Source organism: Oryzias latipes, chromosome 7 (genome assembly GCF_053564925.1).
Source record: "Oryzias latipes strain Hd-rR chromosome 7, Olatipes_Hd-rR_3.1".
Lineage (NCBI taxonomy): Eukaryota > Metazoa > Chordata > Actinopteri > Beloniformes > Adrianichthyidae > Oryzias > Oryzias latipes.
The window spans coordinates 20,337,740-20,363,022 of NC_136243.1; the positions used below are offsets into that span (position 1 = coordinate 20,337,740).

The 25,283-nt window shown below is 38.0% G+C and overlaps 1 protein-coding gene across 6 annotated transcripts in view; it reads left to right on the top strand.

Annotated features, from left to right (window-relative positions):
* Positions 1 to 25,283, top strand: part of slc2a4rg (SLC2A4 regulator) — a 30,343-nt gene continuing 5,060 nt past the window's right edge. The window contains exons 1-8 of one of the 6 annotated variants that reach the window (XM_078950539.1): positions 83 to 553; positions 1,596 to 1,831; positions 5,177 to 5,263; positions 18,478 to 18,578; positions 20,448 to 20,683; positions 22,059 to 22,159; positions 23,862 to 24,135; positions 25,130 to 25,270. In XM_078950539.1, coding sequence (XP_078806665.1) covers positions 287 to 553; positions 1,596 to 1,831; positions 5,177 to 5,263; positions 18,478 to 18,578; positions 20,448 to 20,683; positions 22,059 to 22,159; positions 23,862 to 24,135; positions 25,130 to 25,270 — 1,443 coding nt within the window. In that variant the 5' untranslated portion in view covers positions 83 to 286. Of the gene's footprint in view, positions 554 to 907; positions 1,070 to 1,595; positions 1,832 to 5,176; positions 5,264 to 18,477; positions 18,579 to 20,447; positions 20,684 to 22,058; positions 22,160 to 23,861; positions 24,136 to 25,129; positions 25,271 to 25,283 lie in introns of those variants that run through there. The other 5 variants (XM_078950540.1, XM_023956668.2, XM_078950541.1 and 2 more) reach the window with 5 other exon arrangements.

A 25,283-nucleotide genomic window follows, 5' to 3' on the forward strand; every position in this document is an offset into this window, starting at 1 on the left:
AATGTTTATGTATACGTTGAACCAATCGGATAGCGGTAAAGGGGGCGTGTCATCGTTTGGAGGAAAAAGGCAAAACAATCTTTTTATCCTTTTGACCGGGCGGCTTTTTGGATATCCTGGGTTGCGGTGCTAGGAAACTTTCAAATGTAGACTAGAATATTAATTACGACCCGAAAACAGTTTCTAAAAACTCGCGGCAATCCCGATAAATGTATCTTATTCCAGCAGTTTGCAATACATTGCACAGAAAGCCGGGTTTTCTTTTCTCGTGTCGTCATATCTGAATATGGAGTCCAAATACATTTTGAAAAAGTCGTCAGTTGGGACAAGGGTCGGCGGTGCGGATTTCAACTACCGGGCCGGCCGCTCCGTTCTGCGCGATACCAGGGTCCTCATGGTGGAAAAAGGCAGTTCCATGCAAGCGTACACGCACGGCCCAATCCTTTATAAATTTGCTGTGGACGACTTGGCATCGGAGGTGAAAAAGGACGGCGGTTGGTCCAAAGGGAGCGGACTATGTCCAGGTGGTCGAATTATACAGGACGTGGAAAAAGTAAGTGTTTTTTTTCTCCCCCGGCAACAACTGTATGTTGTGGTAAAAAAAAAAAAAAACCGATTTTTATTTTCCAAATAAGTGTAAAAATGATATCCCAGAGGTCTACTTGTGTTATTCTGGTGTAGGTTATACAGTTTACAGCGATGGCATATGTTGATAATACGTTTTAACGGTTCCTCCTGACGGTCATACTTGCAAAAAGCTGCTCCTCCTACTACTGTACACACGGTTACATTGAAATGTGTTTTTGAGCAATGGTTTTTAAATCAAACGGGTTTCTTTTTTCTTCTTCTGTTTTTCTCGAACATCCACAAACTGCCTTTAAGCGAAGCTTTAGGTGTTTCAATCGTGTTAAAACCGCTTTAAATGGCGGCTCGTTCTGTGTGCAAAGTTTACAGAAAGGGGGGGGGGGGCAGGGACTGTGGAGCTCTCAAGCTTCACCCCTCCCCCAACGCTTCAGGGCGGAGCTTCAGCGTGGGCTTCCTGTCTGCCTTCACACAGCAAGGCCCAACTGTAAGACAACACTGAACTACCAACGCACTTTTTAAACGCAACTGTGGTTACAAGTTCTATCCTTTTCTCAGCTCGCTGCTGTTTTTTTTTCGTCAGTTCGTATTCTCCCTAAAATCTTTTCTTTTAGTTTAATGGTTTTTTTCTTCTCCTTTTATAGTTACATTTCTCCCTCATTTCGCAGTTAAATGTCTTTGGGTTGTGTATTATGACCACACCCACTCGTGTCACGGGTCGTTGAGTATTATATTCAGATAAGGACAGAAATAACTGAGCTTGTTTACATCCGTCAGACTTGCTGAGCCAGTGACGAACTTTTTGTTTGCTGTTTGGGTATTTTGGAGTAAACAACTAGTGAATAAGAAATGGAACAGAAAGAGAATTACAGTATTTCAAAAGAGAATTAATTTTGATATCCTCATTTAGATAAACTCTAAAGCGACCTAAAACATTATTTCAACTCTTTCTTTTAAATATTTATTTATGTTTAAATAATAAACAACCATTGCCTTTTGTTTGATTGTTCTAGACTGGCCTGAGGGACCAAAAAGACGCTGGTTCCACTGGAATTCTGAAGAGGGCTAGTTCAACTCCCAATCCAAGCCTAAATGGGCAGTTGCCAGGCAGCTACATGCATTTGGACACCAGAAACCCAGGGAAACAGGCAGAGCCGGCCAGCAACTTCAAGGCAGCACAAGGCCAGCAAGCACCACAGGCTGAAAAACAGCCCCTTCCCTCCTCTCACATCCCTGTTCCCAGAAACAGGTATGAAGAGGATGACTTTTATACCTTTTTATCTTTCAATCCTTTTTTTTTTTGTTTGTTTTTTACCTTAACTTGGGAGTTTGGTCTTAATACCATCTGCACACACATGCTTTGCAGACATAAATCTGAAAATATACTCTAGAATACTTGATCCTCTTTTCTCTTGCTCAGCCCTTCTGTCTCTGGAACAATCGTCAGCAGCTAAACTTAGGCTAATTATGAAGTCACAGCATTTTGTGGATATTTTGTAAATACGGTCTAAGGTGTGTTCTTTGGATTCTCAACTATAAATAGAATTCACCATGTGGGTTTGACTGCACAGTGGCTTAAGTGTAGGAGTGTACTGGTTTTACGGACGCATATTTTTGGCTTTCAGTCCTGAATAGTTTCGAAATACTATGCCTGAATAGACCCAGAGCTTGCAGTGATGGCCAAGATTGCTCAATCATTTGAGCGAAGGAAAAAGGGGGGATGGAATATGTATTAGTGATAAGTCAGTTAGGAAGGGTTTTTGTGGTCACGTGTTTAACTGTTTGGTTGTTTTCAACGCCTAATATCTGTTGACCGTCTAATGACAGAGGGATCTAGTTAAATGATTACCTGTTTGACTGAAAGATCTTAGCTGTATCTCAGTGTCATTTACTGTGCAGTATTTTGGGTGCTACTGTAAATTCACACGTATTCTGGACCCGACCACGTGCGCGGTCATTTCAGGTTAACTGCATGCATATACAGACACGCTTCCCCAAGAATGAGCTAAGCTGAGCACATTTCAAGGGCTCTGTTGAAATGAAGGAGGACGGGTGCGGGTTCAGGGGTTATTCTCTGTAATTTTTAGTTTTCTGTTTCACTCACATTGTAGTTTGTGTCAAGCCAACAAGTACCAGCTTGACGACTCACATAAAATCCAAATGCCCTGTAGCACTACAGTAATTTTACACACTGAACAGCTTTTTTGTTGTTATCGTTTTACTTTAACAATTAGATTTACTTTGACATTTTTCTTTCTGCTTTTACGTGCAGAAAACTCTCACTGTCAGTTAAATAGGATTCTGTTTAATTCTGTCAAAGGATGTCCTTTAAAAAGAGAGTACTTCTTGAATTGAGTATAATTTGTCAACACAGCAAGCTGCTAACCCATAAACAGGGCCAGAATTAGAGTTAATAACAAAACATTGCAATAGTTAAAAAAATGAAATAATTGCACATCTGTAAATGGTTGTCGACAAATGGTTGTTATACAAATTTCACTGTGAATAATAGTTTGTTCAGCACATCTGTCTGTCCTTTCAGCAGTGAAGGGCATTTTATTCTAATCCACAGCTTCTGCATTGATACTTGTGTGTTACCATAGTTTGATTTAATTGAATTATTTTGTAGAGTTAAGGACAGATTTAGAAAATGCATGCACAATTCTAAGAGGTCAGAGACAAGACTTTTCGATTAGGAATTGAAGAGGGAGAGAAAGAGAGTTTTGTTTTATAGTTTCATTCTTTTAAAATAAATTGTTTTATATATATATATATATATATATATATATATATATATATAAAACAATTTATTTTAAAAGTATATATATATATATATATATATGTGTTATATATATATGTGTTATATATATATATATATACTTTTAAAATAAATTGTTTTATATATATATATATATGTTATATATATATATATATATATATATATATATATATATATATGTTATATATATATGTTATATATATAAGAAAAATCATTCTTTTTACTTTTGTTTGTTTGTTTTTTGCTGATGATAAACAAAAAAAATTGCATCTACATTTATAATATCTCTATTTTGAAATCTGAGCCGTCCTAGAAGCTTGAAACTGGTTTAATACCCACACGCGACCTTTGACTGCAGTGAAAATTAGTTACATTATGTCTCCGACAGCGCCCATAAGTGTCTTTGATTAATCTATAGGCCAAACTAGATCCAGTAAATTAGTTGGTGCGGACACCTCCCAGTGCAGATCTGTAAGTTACAAAAAAGTTGAAAGTGTTTTCATGGATAAACATGGAAGATGCTTATCAATATATAATATTCAAGGAAAATAATAAGCCAATTCCTTTTTTTTTGTTGTGGTCAGAGCTCGTTTGGGCCTTTAATCAATAAGTGTAACTTTGTCAGTTAGTTTGGTCCACTTAAGAATTTGATTTGCTACTGGATGCAAACCAAATGAGCGTATAAAATTCATCAGCATTTGTTTCCCATATGAAGAGGGCTTGTGATACTCTTCTAGTGCAAAAACAACCTAAAGACATAGGTTGATATGATGATGCTGTCTTACACACAGAAGCTATAATATCTGCAACCAGCCAATTTAATTCAACACGTTAATCATGGGATTACTTGTCTTAAAACATATTTGCGACTTCTATGCCGTTTCTTTACATTTACCCATTTTTGCTGTGTTTCGTTTACTGAATTTAGTCCTTCACACCACGTCTTGTCAGAATGCAAGTGTTCCAAATGATGTCACTATCTTCTAAACTAGTCAGGGCAAGAGCCTATCAAAATGTTTCTAGGAAGAGACAATACTACCTTATTCCTTGGATTTTCACTTAAAAAACAAAGGATATAACCTACTGACCTACTTTAAACACTCCCACCCGTTTGGTCAACTTCGTCTCCACACGTGTCCCCCTGTTTTTGTCCGTTTGTTTCACCCACACCCAAAAAGGGTTTGACCCGTCAATACTTACCAGACGGAGATCCAGTGCACTGATAATAACAGAACGAGGATCAATTCAGATTAGGCGGGGGGAAAAACACAAGCCATTTTAGTTTTTTTTTATCTGGCCGTGGTTGGTTAAACCACCACAGTTGGAAAACATGAATGGAAAACACTGAGTCAGCAGAACCAGGACTCCAAAGCATGCTTAGTTAAATGAAGTGGGAAGGAGGCTCATAATTACCAACCGGCTTTTGGACTCAGTCTGCATGAGCAGTGAGTAAGGTTTTTTAAATCATCAGGAAAGAGTAAAGTCCACAACCTTTCAAACCCCCTTTTAACCTCGTCACAACCAATCCCTTTCTTTTCAAAGAAGATATTACAGCCTGTCGTTGAAGGTCAGAGTCAGAGGAACAGCTACACCCCCCCCCCCCCCCCCCCACTTCAGTGTGTGATGTCTAACCGACATCCAGGCAGCTGACGGGGAAGAACTGCTGTTATGGCTTAGAGCTTAGCTTATCTTTTATCAAATTGATCTAAAAAGTATTTCAGAGCTGAATAGTAAATTTACATTTGTCCTTTGTTGTTGTCTCTTGCCTCTTTTTAACTGCCAGACTACAAGAGGTTAAAGCTTTTGCATTGACAGGCAGGGGTTAAAGGTCATCCCCAATGAATGCAGTTATGTTGGAGGGGAGGGTTGCATCAGGATTCAAACAAGCATCTGGCACGTCTGGTAAGTCAACCTTAAAATCTAGGTTAGGAGTTGCACATATAAAAAAAGAGGTAAACAAACAGTTCATCATTTAGTCCTGAAGCTTTATTCTCTCCTGAACTAGAGTTGTAAAAACAATTTAAATGATGAAATATGTGAAATTGACTTTTTTATTTTTTCAGCAAATTTGTTTATTGAGGTTTAAAATTGCAGCTGACAGGAATTTATCTGTTAATGCTAACAAGATGATCAACATGTAATACCTGATTTGAATTTTGTTTATGGTTGTTTGGTAATTATTTACTTTTCTGATATAATCATTAGCGAGATTGAACATACAACAGAGTAAAGCCTAAGGTACCAGGCATTCTTAGTGATGGCTGGTTTAAGAGTTTGGTCTAATGAATGAGTGGAATTCAGTGTATTTTCATGAAAATAGTTTCACAAAAATGTGAGAATGTACCGGGATTTGTGTTTACAATAGTTAACATTATGTTTACTTAACTAATAAAAGTGGAGAAGTCAACAGTTTTCTGTTTAAACTTCTATGAATGGAAGAGAGTCAGATGCATTATATGCTATTGTTGTACACTTATTTCTGCTCTCACTCACTATTGCCTCGTTTTGTTCATCGCTGCTTTATTATAAACCATTCCAGTTTCTTGTGCAACAACTGACATCCTTTACAAACACAGAGAATGCTTAGGTGCACCTTAAACATTGGGTTTTGTTGAGCTGCACAGATTGACCTTTTAGTCCTGATATCTCTCTTGTACATAGAAATTATTTTTGCTTTTCTCTCTTTTGGTATATCTGTGGGAGAGCTCTGTATTCAACCTGGTATTTACACAGTTAACGAACCTCGTTATACACTTTCCAAAAGGCAAAGATTTTACATATTTAAAGTGTGAAGAAAAACCGTAAAGCGCTGCAAACTTTAAAATATTTATTAAGAAATACAGCAAACAAAAATCCATTGAACGTTTTCAGAAACAAACCGTAAAAAGCCACTCCCAACGTGCAAGAACCAGTGGGCCTTGTTCCTCGTGAGCTCTTTGTAAGCCTGTATGCTTAGTGCATACCCTAAAGTGTTTGCTTTGATATGCATGTCTTTAACAGTGACAATAGAACTTTGTGGATGTAATGTCAGGTTCCGTTCGCCTTCAAACTCAGTAAACTAGGTGAACAGATGGGCAAACATGGAGCTATAAAAATGACAAAGTATATGTTTGTTTTATTTACTTTTGATCCCATTTCTCTTTAGCCTCATTCACAGTCAGTTTTTTGTTTCTTTGAAAACTCTTTTAAACCCAAATGTGTCGTCTTTGCAGCTGCACTCTGAAATCAATTCGTTTTGGTGACCAAGCAACGCGAGTGACAAGTGGCTACGCAACGGCACAGTCAAAGATTAGCTAAGTGGGGCATGTTGCGCACCCTTGCTAATAGAAATTAGGCAAATGTTCAGTCTAAAAACTAGACGGAGCAAACCTTCTTTATATATAAATACTGTACACTTACAGGAAATAAGATGCAGAGAATCTGAAACTATCAACAAAAACAAACCTTCAGATAGATGCCCTACCAAGAGTTTGCAAGTTTATACGTGTACTGGAACCTGTACCTTCCTAAAGTTATAGAATAAAGTAGCCTTATAGCTTTCTGTGATCCACCCATGATGGTGATGTACACTTCTAATCAGAAACCAAATTCAGCTGCTACTGCATAGTGTACCCAGTATTCATTGCATTTAACTATCAAAAAGTAAATTTGAATGATCTTTTATAATAATAACCGGAGAAAGCAACAGGAAAGGTTTGCTCAAGCAATCATTTGAGTAGTGTAATCTAAGACACAGCCTGTTGTCATCTCAATCTAAAGTGGTGATGGCTGGCTGAAGGTTAAGCTCTAAAATGAGTTCATCCAGTAGCCACATATTTGTCATAGATATTTAGCAAGGATCTCAAGAAATGTGGTCTACGTTTTTTTTTAAAAAAAGGAGCTGATATACTTCATTTTTTATACTGTTTGTATAGACTTTTGTCATAGTCATCATATCCTGAAAAAAGACTAAGGAGAATGCTACTGTGGCTTTAAAAAAAGATGTTATAAAATACCACATCAAAAACAGCATTGAGAGAAGTTTCACTTTGTCCTTTTTGAAAATGATCTAAAAGTTAAGATGACTGTTGTGTACGCTTTAATGTTTTCATTTTGATGTAAATGTTTCAAGATTGTGTGATGCACTGATCCTATCATTACTGCCTTTTCTCAAAACAGTCTAGCATGTTTGCACATTTGAACCCTAAGCAGAAGTGTATGAACTTGAAAAGTTTTTCTAACTGTAGTTTTTTTTATTTCCTAAATAGTATATCACCCAGGGGCTCAAATGGTAACCTAAAGATATTTTTCCTTTAGGATACAATAATGCTTGTTGCTTGCTTTTATTCCACATGCCTTTCTCTGGTAGTGTGAGTTGTGCGAATGGGGATTTATACTTTTCACTGTTTATGGTGGAAATCCAATTTGAGCTTCTCTGAGTTTTTATTTTTTTCTCAGAGGTCTAAATACAGATACTGAATACATAGACATACAGCAGCCACTTTCATTTTTTTATTTTATGGACATCCTTACAGCAAATTCCACAAGACAGCAATAAACCTTGATTTATTGGAATACTCCAAATAATTTGTCGGGCGCGGAAGAAATAACAGACTTGGAGAGAGGATCTCATATGAACTCTCAAGTCTCCATCTTTTCATTTCATTTTCTCTTCATATTTAACTATTGGGATCTTAGTGTTTACAGGAAGAGTTCATACTGCCAGCTTGGTTCTAAATTTGATCATATTGGATCCTCATATAGAATCAAAAATGGCTCACAATAACTATGATTTCGCTTCATTTTTGGTAATATTGCAGCCATCTGCATCCCTCCATTTGTTCTGAAAACAATATTAGACATTTGGCTCTTTCAGGTAAGTCTGATTTGTTTATTATATTTTTCATACATTATGTTTATCCTCTGTCTGCAGTTCTTTTGTTGACAGAAAGCCTTTTAGCTTTTGTCAACTACCCAGCTGTTGAAGTTCAACTTCATAATGGAAGGGAAACTTAGCAAAGACCCGCTTTAGGAGTGACATTCAACCATTTACTATGAATACTTACTGAATTTTTGCTATGTTGGGGAGAAAACACAACCCTTTAAGCCAACTTCAGTATTCGTAGAGGATTTTTTCCTTAAAAATAACAATATAGTTAAATTCATTCACAATTTGAGCCATTAAATCTATTCCTGATTCCTGATTTATCCCAATTTGAAAAAAAATAAAATACTCAGAAACACAGGTTTAACCTTCTTTTATACATGTCTTACTTCATGAGAAAAATGCTCCAAAAAGATGTTGAAGAACACCAAAAACATGATTTTCATTGAAGTGGGTCTTTAAACATTTTACATAATCTAGTCACCGATTGCATACTTTAAAAAGGCCGAACTGCCAATAACTCTGTTATAGAAGGACACTGGCAAAAGCCCAATACTTAAAAATGTGAGAAAACGTCGATTTCAGTCATTTTAATTCAACCTAATACTATTTTTTTTGTCATTTACTATTGCGAGACTGTTTATTTTGAAATGTTTGTCAGACCATCAGCATGCAACTGGGGAAAGGCCTAAGCTTGCCAGTCGGTGCTGGAAACTTGGCAGATATATATGGATTCCAGACTTAAATCTGTCAATAACAACCAGAGATTTACATCCAAGTTTTGAAAGTAATTCTTGCATGTTTCAGTAATCTGAGCAGGATTCAATAGAGGCTCTGAGCTAGAGATGACTCCCAGACATCCAATACACTTGTTTTTGCAAAGGTAGAACAATTTTTAACATACAGTATTTTGATGGGCTTAATTTATTGTATTTACATACAGTTTCCAAACTATCTTTTTAAAGGATTTTAAAAATGTTTTTATGTTGCTTTGATGGCAAAAGCTACCAGTATAATAATCAAAAATAGTTAGTTTGATCTTCTGTTCATATGGAAATAGTTTAGGATGAATTTCTGCTCCCAGTTGCAAGAATAAAGTGCAGGTTTCCTTTTCTTGACTAAGATACTTAAACAATTTTGTCACAGGAGTCAGCAAAGTCGTCTCTTCAGGTTCCATCTAACATTTTAATCATCACAATTACATGAACACAACAATGAATGTAAACCACAGAGAGAGAGAAAAGGCAGGTAAGAAGGAAATGTAAACAATTTCCAATTTGCAGAATGTGTCTTTCCTGAAGAATCTGATACTAGATTCTGATGTTGCTAAAAGTCAAAATAGCACCCATAAAAACACAGCTGGTTTTCTTTGGCTCATCATTAACATCCTTTGTCAGAGCGGCCTGTTTTTGGAGCCTTTTCTGCAAGATGCACTGTTGAGATTGATGAAATGGCTGCATAAATCAGGCTGCAAATTCCACACAATAATTGTCAAAATATGTTACACCTAATGAGTAAACAAACAATAACTTTACTAAAACGTAGCACACAATAAATTAAGGTAATTTTAGTCTTATAAGAAAACACAAAGCCCCTATCATAATGCTTAAGCATGCAGATTAGTCAAACCACATTTCTTTTAAATTAGTGCTTGTATATTCATTAGAAAATGAAAAAACAAAAAAACTATTCAGCAGTTGCAGGTCTGATTGATTTGCTGTTACTGGCTTCAACAAAAAATCTACCGAATGAGTCGTTATTCTGCTTGGTATAACAGGAATGTAGGTTAGCTCCTCTGTCATTTCCGAGCCAGTCTCAAATCTAGGTGGCTCAGTAACTGACACATTTTCAGACCAAGCTTGCACCAAAGAAAGTAATAGTTCTGCACTTTATACAGTTTGTCCATATATCCATCATCAATATCCTGTCTAGTCCCGTGTAGTCACATGGCTGCTGGAGCCTTTCGAGGCACATCAGATTGGTTGTCGGCCTGTTGCAGACATAAAAACAGACGACTACAAACACTCAGCCTCAGGGATCATTTAGGGTGTATTCAGTCAGAAAAAATCTGTTGGATTAGCCCCAGTATGCTTAATTTAGTCCAGATCAAGTCCTGAACCTTGCGTTTGGTCTGTTTTCTGAATGCTTTCAAGCGGACTTTCCTGTGCTGAACCAAAGCTTGTAAACACAACCATGCGACTTAAGATCTCTTCACTCATTGGTCAAGACTTATGAGGGCGGGCCAAAGCAATTAGAGGCAGAAATTATGAAAGTACTTCGCTTTGCAGTTGTTGTTGGTATAGTTCATTCAAACGTTATTTTTTGCTCACCCATTCTGAACGTTTGTAACAACATCCGGTACAACACTTTTAACTTGCTTTGGTCCAGCTGAGGCATGCTGCAGGGTGGTCACAGAAAAGCATGTAGAGTATTTAGCTGTGTTAAAATAAATGTTCTACAAGTAAGGAGTTGGAGCCTTTTTCCTATTTATAACACAACAATCGCTGTTCTACATTTGTCCGCAGATCATCAGTTGCTACATTCCTTTTTTTTTTTTTCTACATCACGTGACGACCGGCTATGGTTGCTATTTTGGTCCAGTTGTTTCGCTCCGAGGATGGATTGTATTCAGACTGAGGAATCTTAGAGAAAACTGTTCATCAGTTTGATTGGAAACAAACCAAGACCACTTCAAAAGATTGGTCTTAGAGCTTCTGCTTGAGTGTATTCAGACTGAAAATTTGCTCCGGATTATCGGGGGAACCAAACTGTGGTGCACTTTAAGTGCCCTATAAACCTGTGAAGCATGTTTTGGGACTGTGGTAGGAAGCTAGAGTACAAGGTGAAAACCCATACATTTACAGAGAGGACATGGAACATCCTGGCAGAATTCAGGATTGGAACCAGGGCTTTCTTGCTGTTACGTGACAGAACTAACCACCACTCCACTATGCAGCTCTACTACTATACCTTATCTCCAAAGAATAGCAGACATTCTAACTTCCTACTGAGTAACTAGAGGCTTTTGCTCTTTCTTTTTTCAAGCTACTGCTTTCCCACTTTTTCTTTAGAAAGAAATCTGTTTATTTTGAAGTGTTTTTTTGTTATTTTTGCTTACACTGCCCTGCGGATATTTGGCTCCCCAGGAGTAAGCACAGTTTTTCTTTCAAATAACACAGGAAACAAGGCAAAGGCCTGCTTTGGTTTGTGGTAGTGAAGAGGCAAATTTCAGGAGCGGACAAAAGTGGGAGTAGGAAGTTAGGAACACAATGGGAATATGACTGTTGCAAAAATCTGACCACACTTCTCAGCACTCTGCCATGTATTCACCTTTTTTCTTCTCTTGCTTGTTATATTTTGAACCTACAGCAGTCAGTGAAAGGAGTGACAAGATCTTTTCTTTTTCTTTTCTTTGGCCATGAACTTATTTGAACTCTTAAAGTCGAGGTATAATAAGTACAGTAACTAGCTGGATGCTCTTCTATAACAAATTATTCTCAAATAAACCTAGCTTTTCCATGGGTAAATCCTTATTACACAACATCATATAGTGTACTGGGCACTTAAGAAAATATCTTTAATGCATCTTTAATGTAAACTTGAAGATGCCATATCTAAGCATGCAGCATCTGTCATACGTGACAGTCATCACAGAGGGGATCTTGTCTTTTTGCTTCATGTGTATCGCATATTATTTTGCCCTAAAAGCTGTTGTTTGTGCTTAGCCCTTAAGGCCCGTACACACCGGGACGAATATTCGCCAGGCGTTATTCGCCAGCGTTTTTCGTCACGTTTTTTGTGTTCACACCCAGGCGATTTTCGCTGACGATGAGTGGAGTGAACATGCAATTTCATTCCCTGACATTAGATGGCGCTTAATGTAAAACAGAAATACTCCTGTACACAAGGTGGCGCTGCGCAACTTTACGCTTCTTAAAGTCGCTTTTCACTCAGAAGAAGAGAGCAAGTATTTACGCGCTTGTCAGAATCAAACAAAGAAAACATGAATATTTCAAGCACCAGTTGCTCCAACTGGTGCGGGGATATTTTAGAATGTCCGTCATTATTGCTTCGCGGCAGTGTAGACGCTACTTGGCGTCTATCTTCTTCGCTGGTATGTGTGCTCAGCAAGGCAGTTTTGTGTTTGAGCGCCCCCAAGTTGTGTTTTACTGTAACTTCAGAAGCTCCAGACACGTGAGCAAAAGCGCCGTTCTCATTGGTCGAGTAGATTTCGACGCGACGCGTCGAAAAAAAAAAACGAACCCGAGGCGTTTTTTTTTTTCGACGCTTTAACGCCTGGCGTTTTTTCGCGTCGGTGTGCACACTCTCATTGGTGCCCTTTGTTTAGTCACGAGGCGTTAAACGTCGGCGAAAATCGCCGGCGAAATTCGTCCCGGTGTGAACAGGCCTTTAGGCCACAGATTGCATTTTAGGATCAAGAGTGTAAAATAGAGGGCTTTTTGTGCACCAACTCAATAGCCATTACAGTCACAACCCACATTAAAGAGACACAGCTCCCGCCAAACAGTATCTCCCTCCATGAGAGGTTCAGAGCCAGGGGATTTACGTTAGAATCGACATGTGGGAGGACTGTATAATAATGAAAGAATTGTAAAGATTCATGCAGCAATCAACGTCACTTGCTTCCCATATCTCTATTCTAAAACATCCCAATTGTTATTTTATCAAAGACTTCTGCTCAGAGATGACATAGAAGGTTAAAACATGACATCTGGAAGCTGACAGTGTGAACCTATAGATAGGACCCCAGCCTTATGGGCTATTGTGTTCTGTTTAAGGTAGATTGCTTGCTGTTAATCATCATACACTGCCTAAAACATCACAGGTGGATCGATAAAGAATGCAGACTATTGCATAACAATGTAAAGTCATGGCAGAGTGCTAAGAGCCAGAGAGAAAGTGGATTGACAGCAATAGGCATTTTATTAATAATTATTTTGCATGGGGCAGCTGTTGCTGTTTGGAGAAAATTACGACAAAATAGGACTACTGAACAGTCGGATAAGGATACACACCTACAATTTGCAATCTAAAAATACTTATAGTGGAGTTATAGGCATAACCAGGATAAAAAAAAGCAGATTTTGAAATGTGGTCACAAGTGAACCCACCTCCCAAAATATCACTACTTTGATAACTTCTTAAAGGTTTTTGGTGTTCTTTATATGTTTTGTAGCATTTTTTCTCATGATTAAGGACATATATAAAGAAAATTTAGATTAAAACAGCATTTCTGAGCATTTCTTTATTCAAATCGTGGTAAATAAAGAACAGGTGAAGAAATTCTGTTGGAAAATTCTGTACGTGTGATGTAGAAGCTACTATGGCTGGATAGCTCCAACACTGCTTGCCATTTTTGTTGCACCAGTAATATTAGGTTGGGGTTATAAGGGGCTGTAGATAGTGAGAGTGTAAACAAATGGATGATGTGAAATATATGCAGGGTTACGCCGTGCCAACAATCCCGTTCACAACTCAGGTAGTTTCTGCAATCAATCTTCACAAGGTTTCATTATTACATAAGTTATATCCTAGTTTAACATAATACTGTTCTGCCTCTGTCCTATACTTTACATTTGCTGTCTGAGGTGGAAATGTTCTCATCTTTCAACTTGCCTTGTAGGAACGGTGTTTTTAAGAGAATTTAAAAAAGAGATGTTAGTTTTTGGACAGTATTGCCTTTTGGAACTTTGTAGAACAAGCCAAACAATCAGTGTCCTTTAGATTTGTAAGCAGATTACGTCAAACTGATTTATGTTTGTGTACCATACTGATTTAGACATATGCACAAAGAAGTGTGCAAATTCTTTACACAATATTTCACAGAAGTCAGCTCAACCAATGCCAAAACAGCCAAATACTTGTTTTGAGTGATCACGTCATTACAGATAAGAGAGAGCATTTTAAGGCAACAACCAATGACCGTGGAAGATGAGGAATAGTGTCTGTGGTAGGTGTACAACCCTGAGGGGATACGACATTTTTATTAAAGGGATCCTCTGAATATTTCTTTTGTAATACCGGTCATCCCAAATAATTCCATTATTTTTTAAGCATTCATAGTCACTACAAATCAAAACCTTTGTCTGTCAATTGTTCTTCATTATCGAAATACATTTTTTGATCATAAAATGTAAAGCTCTAAAGAAGAGTTGAAGGATTTTGTGCTTAGAACTTTTCCAGAAGTCTTTGCCAATAAAAAGACAGTTTTAGAAGCCTATTCTTTTGGCCATTCTTCCAGAAAATTTGGCAGAGTACCATAGACAGAGTACCATATTTAAAAAAAATTCAAGGCTAAACTTTGAAAATTAGCAAAATATGAGAAAAAGAATGAATGAAGTCCATTACTATCATTTAAATCAGTGCAGTTTGGGTGTGGACATTTGGATATATGAAGACTAAGATAAAGATATATAGGCTAATGTTTAGCCTGTCTTTGTAAATACAAAGCAAAGCTAAAGAGAAAACCACAGGATTCATTTACTTGTGAGAAACTAAAATAGGTCAAAATGCATAAAGGGGTCGCAAAAAATAAATTCTGAATCTGATGAAAGCAAACTGTGCCTGGAGCAAGAAAAAGATTGAAAGCAACTTTCTCACAAAGAGGAAGTAGTGGATGTGTTAATGATCTCCTGCGCTGTCACTCAACATTTCAACTGCATGTTTGTTTGTCGCATTGACTGTAATTACATACTGAAAGGTGAAGAAGTGCTTGCATTCATAGCAATGTATCTTATCTTTATCATTTAGCAGTAATGAAGTGTATTACTTCAAAAAATTGTAACAAATATATATTTTAGAGCCATTCGTTACTCTGACATTTCAGAGGATTTCCTTGTATTTGGAGTCAAAAAATATTTAAGTGAAAAACATCCATCAGAGACACCAATAATATTATATGACAGTATGATATTAATTGTAGAAACTATTGATAAGATCAATGAATTTTCAGAGAAAAAGTCTTTCCTGCACCTTTAATGAACTAAAATAAAGCCACTCTTGCTAAATTCAACACTACATATAAATTTCTTAGGGGTTTACAGTTTGCTAGATTTTTTTTTTCTTTTATACAACTGTAAAAACTGAACAATGTTTCTTTTAATATATATTTTTAAGTGCAGAATGAGACAAAAAACGCTGGTCAGAAACAATTGTGTTCTTGTCATCCACTTGTGCTAATGCTCAGAAATGCTTTTAATTCTTTTGTTTAAAAGGCTGCTGTTGTTGTGGGCAGCTCTTTTAAGCTGAAAGCCACATTTATAACATCTGCCAAAAAGGGAAGTCCGATAACCGAATCCCCACAGGGAGACACAATGGCTGAAATAAAAGCAGATGGCAGGCTTTAGGATATTTTAAAAATCACATATTAAATACATAAAGTCTTTATTGCTGCTAGTCAGAGATTTCAGGAGGTTCCATGTTTGTTCAACTGCAGCACATCGGCTAAAGCTAATGACTGTCCCAACTGCACACACCAATATAGTTACTAAAAGGTTATCCTTCTATTTCTTGCTTTTCTCTCTGTAGCTTAATTCATTCTCACCTGGGTACACTTTGGATTGAACTGCATTCAATAAGAAACATGGCTTGCACACGGTACATAGATATACACATGCTCACTTTCCCATTTTCTGCTCCCCGAGCTTGTTGTTGCTACTTGCTTCTTGGCTTGGCTCAAAGCAGAAGTCTGTATTTGCCCGGGCCTGGCTTGTTGACTTTAGCTGGTTCATATGTCGCACTGCTGCCAGAGGGGAGTGTTGTTGGCCCAGCCAAGGCCAAAGCAAATTGAGGAAGGAAGGAAGGAAGGAAGGTAAGAGAGTGTCTGTTGAGTGCATGCGTGATTGAGACCAAGGGGTTTGTGCGTGCGCTTAAATGTGTCAGATGATTTAGACACACTAAATTAGGTTTAACACTTCCAACTTTAAGGTAAAGTACCTGTCTCATAAAGCACATTTGTCTTTAGTGTTACTTGTAAGTTTAACAGCTGCAAGTAGAAATAGTTTAACTGCACCTCATTAAATGCAGTCGTTGACACACAACAGTGTGCATGTGGCGACACATGTTAATGCGTCATGTTTATCATGCACTCATTAAATTTCCCTCCTACTGTAAATACATCAGGAACGGACTGAAGTGCTTTCACATTCCGTATCTCCAGATTTGGAATGCCAAAAACCAAAAATCCAGCTCCACCACTTCTGTAAATACGCTGGCCGTCACCACAAACCGACCACCTTTGTTGACTACAAGCTTAACTCTCCATTTTTATTTTTCCGGATACTAAATGTAGGCATGCCCAATTTAAATTGCTGCTAAAAAAAACATTAGGGATGTTCTGTGTTTTTATCTTGGTGCATTTTCCCTAAATTTAAAAGGCCAAATCGGTTGATCAAAGGGGCAAGACCCCAGCAGGTTGTGTGTTTTAGGCTCTCCGTCTTATTTATGTGTGTTGTTCAGCCGCAAAACATAACTATCTTTGAATTTTGCAATGTTTGAGTCTAAATGACATCTGCACATTTTTGTTGTTGTTTTTTTGTAGATGCCCCATGATTATGCACAAAATGTTGTAAAACCTAGATGATAGCAGAGAGTACTGGTTTTCCATGGAAATGGAGGAAGGAAAGCGCTCAATGTGAGGAAATCAGGCTTGAATAGAGGGTCATTTATCATTATTTCAGTCTTTTATTTTATTTAGAAGGGATGTTAGTATGATATAAAGTTACCGTAGTTAGTTTTGGCTAAAGGTATTTTCCTCACTCTCTATGTCATACACATTGAACTTTACTGAATCATCCGTAACATGTTCTTCATGTTGCCAATAAAATTTAAATAGAGCATAAACACTATTGAGAAACAGGCAAATAACCCTAATTGTCCCTGATTAGAGCTGAAAAAAGGCTAATGACTGAAACGGAACAGGACTAATCTTGTAATCTCTTTATCTCTGTTTGTGTGTGTTTATTTGTCTGTCTGTAGCACCCACTTTCATGGATTGTAGGATTTTTACTTATTGCATATTTCTTTTATTGATTCTATATTTTTTTTCACCAGCAAGCTGCAATTTCTCCACATCTCACACATGTTAACAGATTAGCATCTTGTTTTGTGCAGTTTTTGGTGTGCTCAGATAAGTCTCTAAAAGATTGTTATATGTGGTTTATTTAGTCGCAAGTCTATTTGATCCCTTTTCTTTTGTAAAAATCTTACGGAACATGCACTTATTTTGAAATGCTGCTGTACACAGTATGTGTGTGTGCATTTTGACTTTCTGTGGATCTCTGCCAGAGCTTAGGGCTTGGCTTAGAGAATGCCTCAAACCAGTTTACTCTAGTTGTAAAGTGGAGATGCTTGGGGTGGGATGAGGAATTTTTAAAGGATCAGACTTTTTTTTTTTCCCTTTAAATTTAAAACTAGTACTTTTTGATAAGTATCTGTTAGACACGTGTACAGTTTATAGGTACCCACATCTCTGTATTCATCTTTTTCACAGGCTGACAGAAACACAACAAAACCTTTCACACAAACATTGCACAATTGTGATGATGGGGACTTTGCTTGGTCTAAGACAATTTTCCAAAATGTTTGTTTGCAGGGACAGAGGTGTACATTTCCACAAGGATTTAACTGATCTGCTGCAAAGGCTTAATGGTTGTATTCAAAACGTTTTTTTAATATTAGATCTTTGAATGCCAAAGTACACTCTTTTGTCTTGGAGTGTGTGCAGTGCGAGTTTATGAGTCAAATTTCCTTTCAAGGGAGCAATATAAATAAGATTTAAGATGAGGGTGGACTGCCTAGCATGGGGCGTACGCAGTGGAAGGGAGGAGAAGGCATCTTTCCTCTGCTGTTAAGCAAGGTTCTACAAACAGAGCAGAAGCCACCAAAAACACTTTCTCTCTAGAGGCCACTCCATCCATCACATTTTCATTATATTCTCTTATGCAGCACACCCACAAGCAGACAGCAGTTCAAGACTTATCATGCATTAACTTGTTTATCTTTCTGTTCTCCAGCGGCTTTTTTGATGTGTTTGCTGCATCCGTTGAAATGTCACCACTGTTGATACTTTGGTAGAGCTGTGGACTTGTGTAATTCTTACCAAACACCAAAGACAAGGCTGGGCTTTGTTTTGAATCCCATCCCATCCATTTGATACACAGTAAAGCAAGCAGAGGAACACGTGTTATTCGAGGGTAGATAAACGTGTGCTTTATAAATGTGTGCTTTTCAGGAAACCTTCAGGTCATGCTGACAAAGAGGTGATGGCTGCCACTGTCCTGACGTCACTGTCCACGTCCCCTTTGGTGCTCTACCCCTCCTCTGCACCCACAGGTAACAGCACTGCTTCTGCGGCTTTCAGCGCCATAAAATACAGACTCCCTCACTGTATTAAACAAATCAGAAAGTGTTTACTTTGATGTGTGCAGTGTTATCCTCATTGCAAATCCCTTAATGCAAGTGTGTCTCGACCCCTCTTGGCTGATGAGTCATTCATGTGTTAACCTGCATTTATCTAGTGGAAGATTCATGGCCAACACTATCTATCCCTACGTCCTCAGAGGCATTCACGTTTGCCCAAGCTCAACTCTGACTAGCAGTTATTAAAGCTTGACTCCATAATCACAGCTCTTTTTGCTGTGTCCACGGTGGCTTTGACTACTATTGCCATGCCAACAGCCTAGACGGTCAAAGTCCTGTGCTTCAGAAATGCTTACGTAACACCAAACAGTGCAGGTGTGCACGCTGTACACATCCTAAAAACACACTGTTTTCATTTCTTTTTTAGATTTTTTGAATGCAGATTCAAAAATGTAAGAATCAGACACCTTCAATCCAAACTTTCTTTAAATCAAAAGCTACTAACAAAGTTGGAAGAATTCATCTTTACTGCACTTTAGTAACACATATAGACAAAGTCAGAACAGGAGGGCTTAAAGTGAAAAAAATCCTCTATGTAGTTGTAAGCCAACAATGGATTTCATGACAAAGCTTCAGTACATTGGCCTTGGGTTAAAGGGGGAGATGAAACAAGGCTTTCTGGCCAGTTTTGTGCTGTTAGTTTGCTGATTCTTTGGTGTAAGCAAACTCAGCTGCAGTGCAGGGCTGCCTATGATTGATCCATGTGCCCATGGCCATGGGAAGAGCAATTAGGAATTGCTAACTTTAATAAACTAACCAACTTACCCAAGTAAACCTCATTTTAGAATAAAAACCTTAAGTTGACTTTGTGTTCACCTGTTTCATTTCAGCCTAAAATGACACCTGATTTTTTTAATGTCTCAGTTTCTTGTGTGCTTGTGCGTCTGTTTAAACAAGACAGATGTGTGTTGGGCTTCAGTCCACTGCACTTGTCAGTGTCATGTGTGTTTTATTCCCACACACTGAAGCTGCATGGTGCATCAGTACAGCCATAAACGGCTCCAGAGTTGAGAATCTCCATCCAGAACTGGCAGAGCACAACCTGGAATGGAGTCAAAGAGAGAAAAAAGGGCCCAGACGGGCAGCAGATAAACAACAATAGATGCTCTCACATTCCAGTGTGGTTGCAGTTTCTATTTTGGCTGATAGATTGCACTGCATCTTACACAACGGAGAATTAATCAAAGCCCAAAGGCAGGCTTTAGGGATTTTGATAAATATTATCTTAGATGGCTTCACTCCAGATCTCTTTATGTAGCATTTATATGCAGTGTTACCCCAGTATTCGGGGGGGGGGGGGACGGGGACCAGAGAATACGGAGAACTCCTCCCACCCCACCCCGCGGCCGAAGAATGTCCGTCACAGATCTATACTCATCAGAACAAAACCTTCTGAGACATTTCTGATGCTTTGTAAAACATTTATTAAATATTAAAGCTCAACATTCAGAGGTTTTTTTTTTTTTTTTTTTTTTTTTTAAATGTATGAATTATAAATGCAGCTTGTAGAATGTTGGCATTTTCTTCAAATAATGTTTAATGTTAAGCTTTGTTCCCTTTCAAAGAGAGAAGAAACATTACGGGGTCAGTCTAAAGGGCAAAGTTTACGGTTCTGTCACCTTAAGCTAAGTGGCGTGGGGGCTTGTCCAGAACATTAAAGCCAAAGTTGTGTTCTTGTTTTCTTTTAGTGTCTTTGTAGGGACACACTCTTAAAGTTATGTTTACCAGAAAATCTCTTTCCATGCAAACGCATTTTAACCGCATGCTTTGTTTTGACTGTAGTCTCAGATCCAGCCAATAAAACTTGGAAAGAGGTGCTATCTACCAGCTACAGCAGTTCAACCAGCGGCAACTGGAGCTGGGATGCCAGTGACCAATCGGTGCCATCGACGCCTTCTCCACCACTTTCCAATGATAACAGCAAGAGCTTCCTCTCGTCCCAAAGTGATGATGTCAGCGAGGATACCACAGAGAGCACGCACTTCATGTTTGAGGACCCCATACCCCGCAAGCGGAAGGTAAATGTGAATGTTGTCTGCTCTGACAACGAGTTTTGACATCATTTCACTGTTATAAAAGAAAGAGGATTAATTTTGGATAACATTTCCTTTCCATAAAGATCATTCAGAACTGTGACATTAAAAACATCAGGTTGTGTTTTAGTTATTTTTATTTAGGCAGAAAGATCCAGAAGGATCAAAGGAAAGGGGTGGGATCAGGGAGGGACGAAGCTTGGCAATCAAGGAGGGGAGGAACCCAGAATGAAAGTTTCAGGCTGCAGCAGGTGGAATCAAACCCAACACTGCTAAGCAATCAGGGAACCAAACACAAATGGTTTTGACAATTGCTAGAAAAGGAAATTGTTTAGAAAAATCTAGATAAAAGCATTTTTTCTTTGCCCTAGTTATTGCTCTGCATTTCAAAAAGAGACTGCAACAAGCAAGCATGAGTGCGCAGCTGTTAAACTGTGGAGGTTTAAACCATGCATGAACAGCCAACTCTTGAATGGGGGGGTTGATTTTGTGCAAGCAGTGAGGCAAGGAAAAACAGTTACTTAACTGATTTGTGATCATTCGAGGGACCGAAGACTTCCTCTGTTTGTATATGATGTTTTAAAAAGCATGTTTCTGCCTCTGCTTTTCTTCCATTTCTTCTTCTTTGCTTTTTTTTTTCTTTTACTCTCCAGGGGCGGTTTGAGAGTAATGAAAGTTCACTCCCACTCTCTTTCATTAGCAGTAAAGCAGGCCCCTGCCTGCTCAGGACACAGCTGCCAGCTCCCGACATGTGGAAAAGAAAACGATTTGAAATGAAACCACATGGATTCCATCTATCATCCCACTGCATCTTGAAGCGAGGTTGTCTTGTTCTCAATCGAGTTTTAGGAGAGTGGGAGTTCATTTCAGTGAGAGGCCTTGCATAACGTGGTTTATAAGTTTGGAGCCCTCAGTCCTTACCCCATGATCAAACTTTTTCCAGTCCCATCGATCTACACACCAACTTCCAGCTGTAGTTATGAGTGAGGAGTGAACAGAGCAGAACATAATGGCCATGCCTTCATCTTTTCAACTCATTTTTCTTTGGATTCTGCTTTATGTGATTAGTCATATAAGTAAGATTCAAACAGGCGACTGTCATAAGACCGACGTTCCCTGAAACGCAATGCTGGGAATGTCTGTTGTTTATTTATTTTCTCCATTTATTGTATTTGAAATGCTGATAACTATAGTTTTATACTTTTTACTTGAAGTTGTTTATTTTCCGATGTTAAACCTTTGCTACAGTTCTTTTTTGTGTGTGAAATAATCGGTTGTTGTTGTTTTTTTGTGGAACTTTTAAAGCCGGTCTAAATCAGTAGCTCCCTGACTTGATTCTTGTGTTAAATATGTTTTTCAGAACTCCATGAAAGTGATGTTTAAATGCTTGTGGAAAAACTGTGAAAAGGTACTCAGCACCTCCTCAGGGATCCAGCGACACATTCGCACCGTCCACTTGGGGTGAGCTGTTAACCATTACACAATCGGAGTGCCGTGTCTTCTCTTATCTAATCAGTTTGACCAGTTGTTAGCAATACAATCATATCTTTCATGAAATGAACTGTAAATTGTCGATTCTGACCTTTTAGTTAATGTTTCCTTTCTCATAGTTTGTGTGCAGTTGTGTTTATTTTCCACTGCTGTTATTTTTTCTCTGCTTGCTGGATTCCTAGATGCTCACCCACACACATGCACTGCCAGACTGTAATGCAATCATTCTAAGTTGCACTGATTGTGTCTTCGCTGAGGGACAGTCGGAGCATAAAAGTGCTCTTTCACTTTTCCGTGTGTTGTTGCAAAATCAGTTTTGCTAATTTGATCATCAAATCTGCTGATGTCTCACAGGACTGCAGGCTTTAGTTGCTGTCAGGGTTTTACTTTGAAAGCGTCTCTGCAGTTGAAATTTTGTCAAACAGGAAGAGTGACTCACTCCACTAATGCAGCTGTCTACTTTACCTTCAACAAATAAAGGCGGTTACGTAAGTTTTGGTGTCGTGGGTATAGGTCCACATTCATGTTCTACAACATTGCCTTGCGTGTATTTCTTGGAGAGCATTCTATACATTTCTGTTGCATTTTTCTCTCTTTTGTCGACTGACCCAAAAACCTTGATGCTGTAACATAGAATTTAAATGTTTATTGTTGGTTATTTTTGGAGCACAGAAAAATAACTACGGTAGTATTAAAAAACAAGATGATACATAAAAAGTAGAACAAATTAGATGATTTGGTTTTGTTTTTGAGGTTTAATTAGATTTAGCAGCAGCTACACAGATTTCTAACTGAATATTGAAATGGCTAAAATAACTGCCTTTTTTGCTTTTCAAAAAACAAAACAAAAAGGCAGTTCTTCAGAAACACAAGCCACACTATAGTTTCTGGATTGCAGTTTAGTGGACTTCTAAATTCCAGATTAGAAATCATAATCTGAGTGACTTTGAGGCTTCTGTATATGAGATTTGGGATTTAGATTTATTAATTTTATTACTTTGTGATTTTTATTGTGATGATAAGATTCTTATTCTTACATTTTATGGATCCTGACTGTCTTTCCTGTCTTAAAGTTGTCATGGTCTCACTGTGATTTACTTTTATATTTACTTTAATCTGAAAGTCAAATTACACTGAACATGACATTACAGTGAGAATTGTTGACTTTTCTTACTTATTCACGTCAAAGGTAATTACTCTTCTAGCAAAAAAGTGCAACTTTATCAAAGAGTGCATAATGGCATTTAATCTAAAGTTCATTTATCTTTGATCCAAATGTATTTGTTGAGAACAGGTATTCTAACCTAATATTGTTTTTAATATAGTTTGAATGTGTTCCTGAAGTGTGTGAGAAGGCGTTTTACATGAATGTAGCATCATATGGTGTCCACCCAAAGCGTCTGCTCTTTATTCCTCATCGTTAGGAATCAGGAAACATGTAGGATTATACTGCCTCCTGCTGGTGAAAAAAATGTTTTTTTTTAAAGGTTTTATTTCATTGCAACTGTTTATCAGTCACTTTTTTTTCTAATTTGTTATCTTTAGCGTTTCTAACTACCTATTTATACATATTTTTCCATTGATTGAATTAAAACGAGTATTAAAATGGAAAGAATCTTTATTCAAAATCACCAGGACCTTTTTTTTTTTTTTTTCTGTTTGTCTCCTGCAGGCGAAACACAGACTCGGACTACAGTGACGGAGAGGAAGACTTTTACTACACAGAGGTTGAAGTCAACATGGACAGCCTAACAGAGGGCTTGTCTAGCCTCACACCCACCTCCCCCACCACCACTGGTCCTCCCCCCATCTTTCCTCCACCACTCAGCGACCCCTCCCACTCCGAGCACATTAGCATGAACGGCTTTCAGAGTCACGCCCCCTCGCTGCTCAGTCAATCAGCCCCCTCCACGCTCTGCCACATCCGCACTGACCATGCCTATCAGGTAATTCAAGCCTCGCCGAAGAACAGGTCTGGTCTATTGCACGTTGATTCATGTCTTGTTAACATCCTCTTGATGTTATGTACATGGGGGGGGCAAAGAAGCAAAAGGACCAGATTAGACTGGAATTCCAGTTGCCTGTAAAAAAAAAAAGTGGCTCCCACTTGCATTAACGTTTAAAATAATTTAAGGAATCTAAACAAAAGTAATGGCAAAGCCAAAAAGAAAATCAAACGAAAAACAAAAGAAACGGCTGCAGAAGCTTTTTCTCAAAAAAGCTTAAAAAAGAATCCAGAAATATAATTTTTTTTTGCTAATTTTCAAGTTAAATTTCATGAAACCTCCTTGATGTGTACATGGACTCACAACTCTGAACAAGAAGAAAAAAGGAAATAAGCTTTACAATTACATTATCAGCTGGTCTACTGAATATGTATCGAAGTAAAGTCTACTAACTGGAGCAAATCAGTTGTAACTTAAACCACGACTCAGCGCTTCTCATGCCTCCTTCCTCCTTTTACTGTATGCAAACTGTTTTCCTTCTCGTTTATCTTTGATTTACTTTGGTGCACAAGTTCATGATTTCACCTGTTTACACACACTTGGAGGTCAAATGAGGTGACTCTCACTTGATAAAGGAACAATTTTTAACACTTTTTGAATATTCAGTACTGATGCCTCCCCCTTTCTTGTTGCTATGACAGCAAAAATACACACTTGATGCTTTTCTTGTGTGATCTTGTTGGGAACTTTATATTTGGACTTGTTACATTTCATTTTCTCAGTGTAGTATCCTGTATGTAGTTTTTTTGTTTTGGTTCATAAAGAAGACTTATTAGATTTTATATAATTATTATATTCATAAAGCTACTTAAGATTGAAAGTGAAGAAATGCTTTCCCTAGCAATTGGAGAACCCGATGCTTCTGCTCTGTTTTCTCTGAACATTTCCTGATATTCTTTGTTTCACCTGTGTCGGGTGGATGTCCATGTTCCAGGCCACCGCTCCAGTGAGTATCCCAGTGGGTCCTGAGCTGGCTGGGATAGGCAATGGTAATGGAATCGGGCCTGGAACTGGAACAGAGAATGGCATCAGTGTGCCGTGGCAGTCCCCTCCTTACATTTTTAAAGGAGTATCGGTGAGTGAGGCAA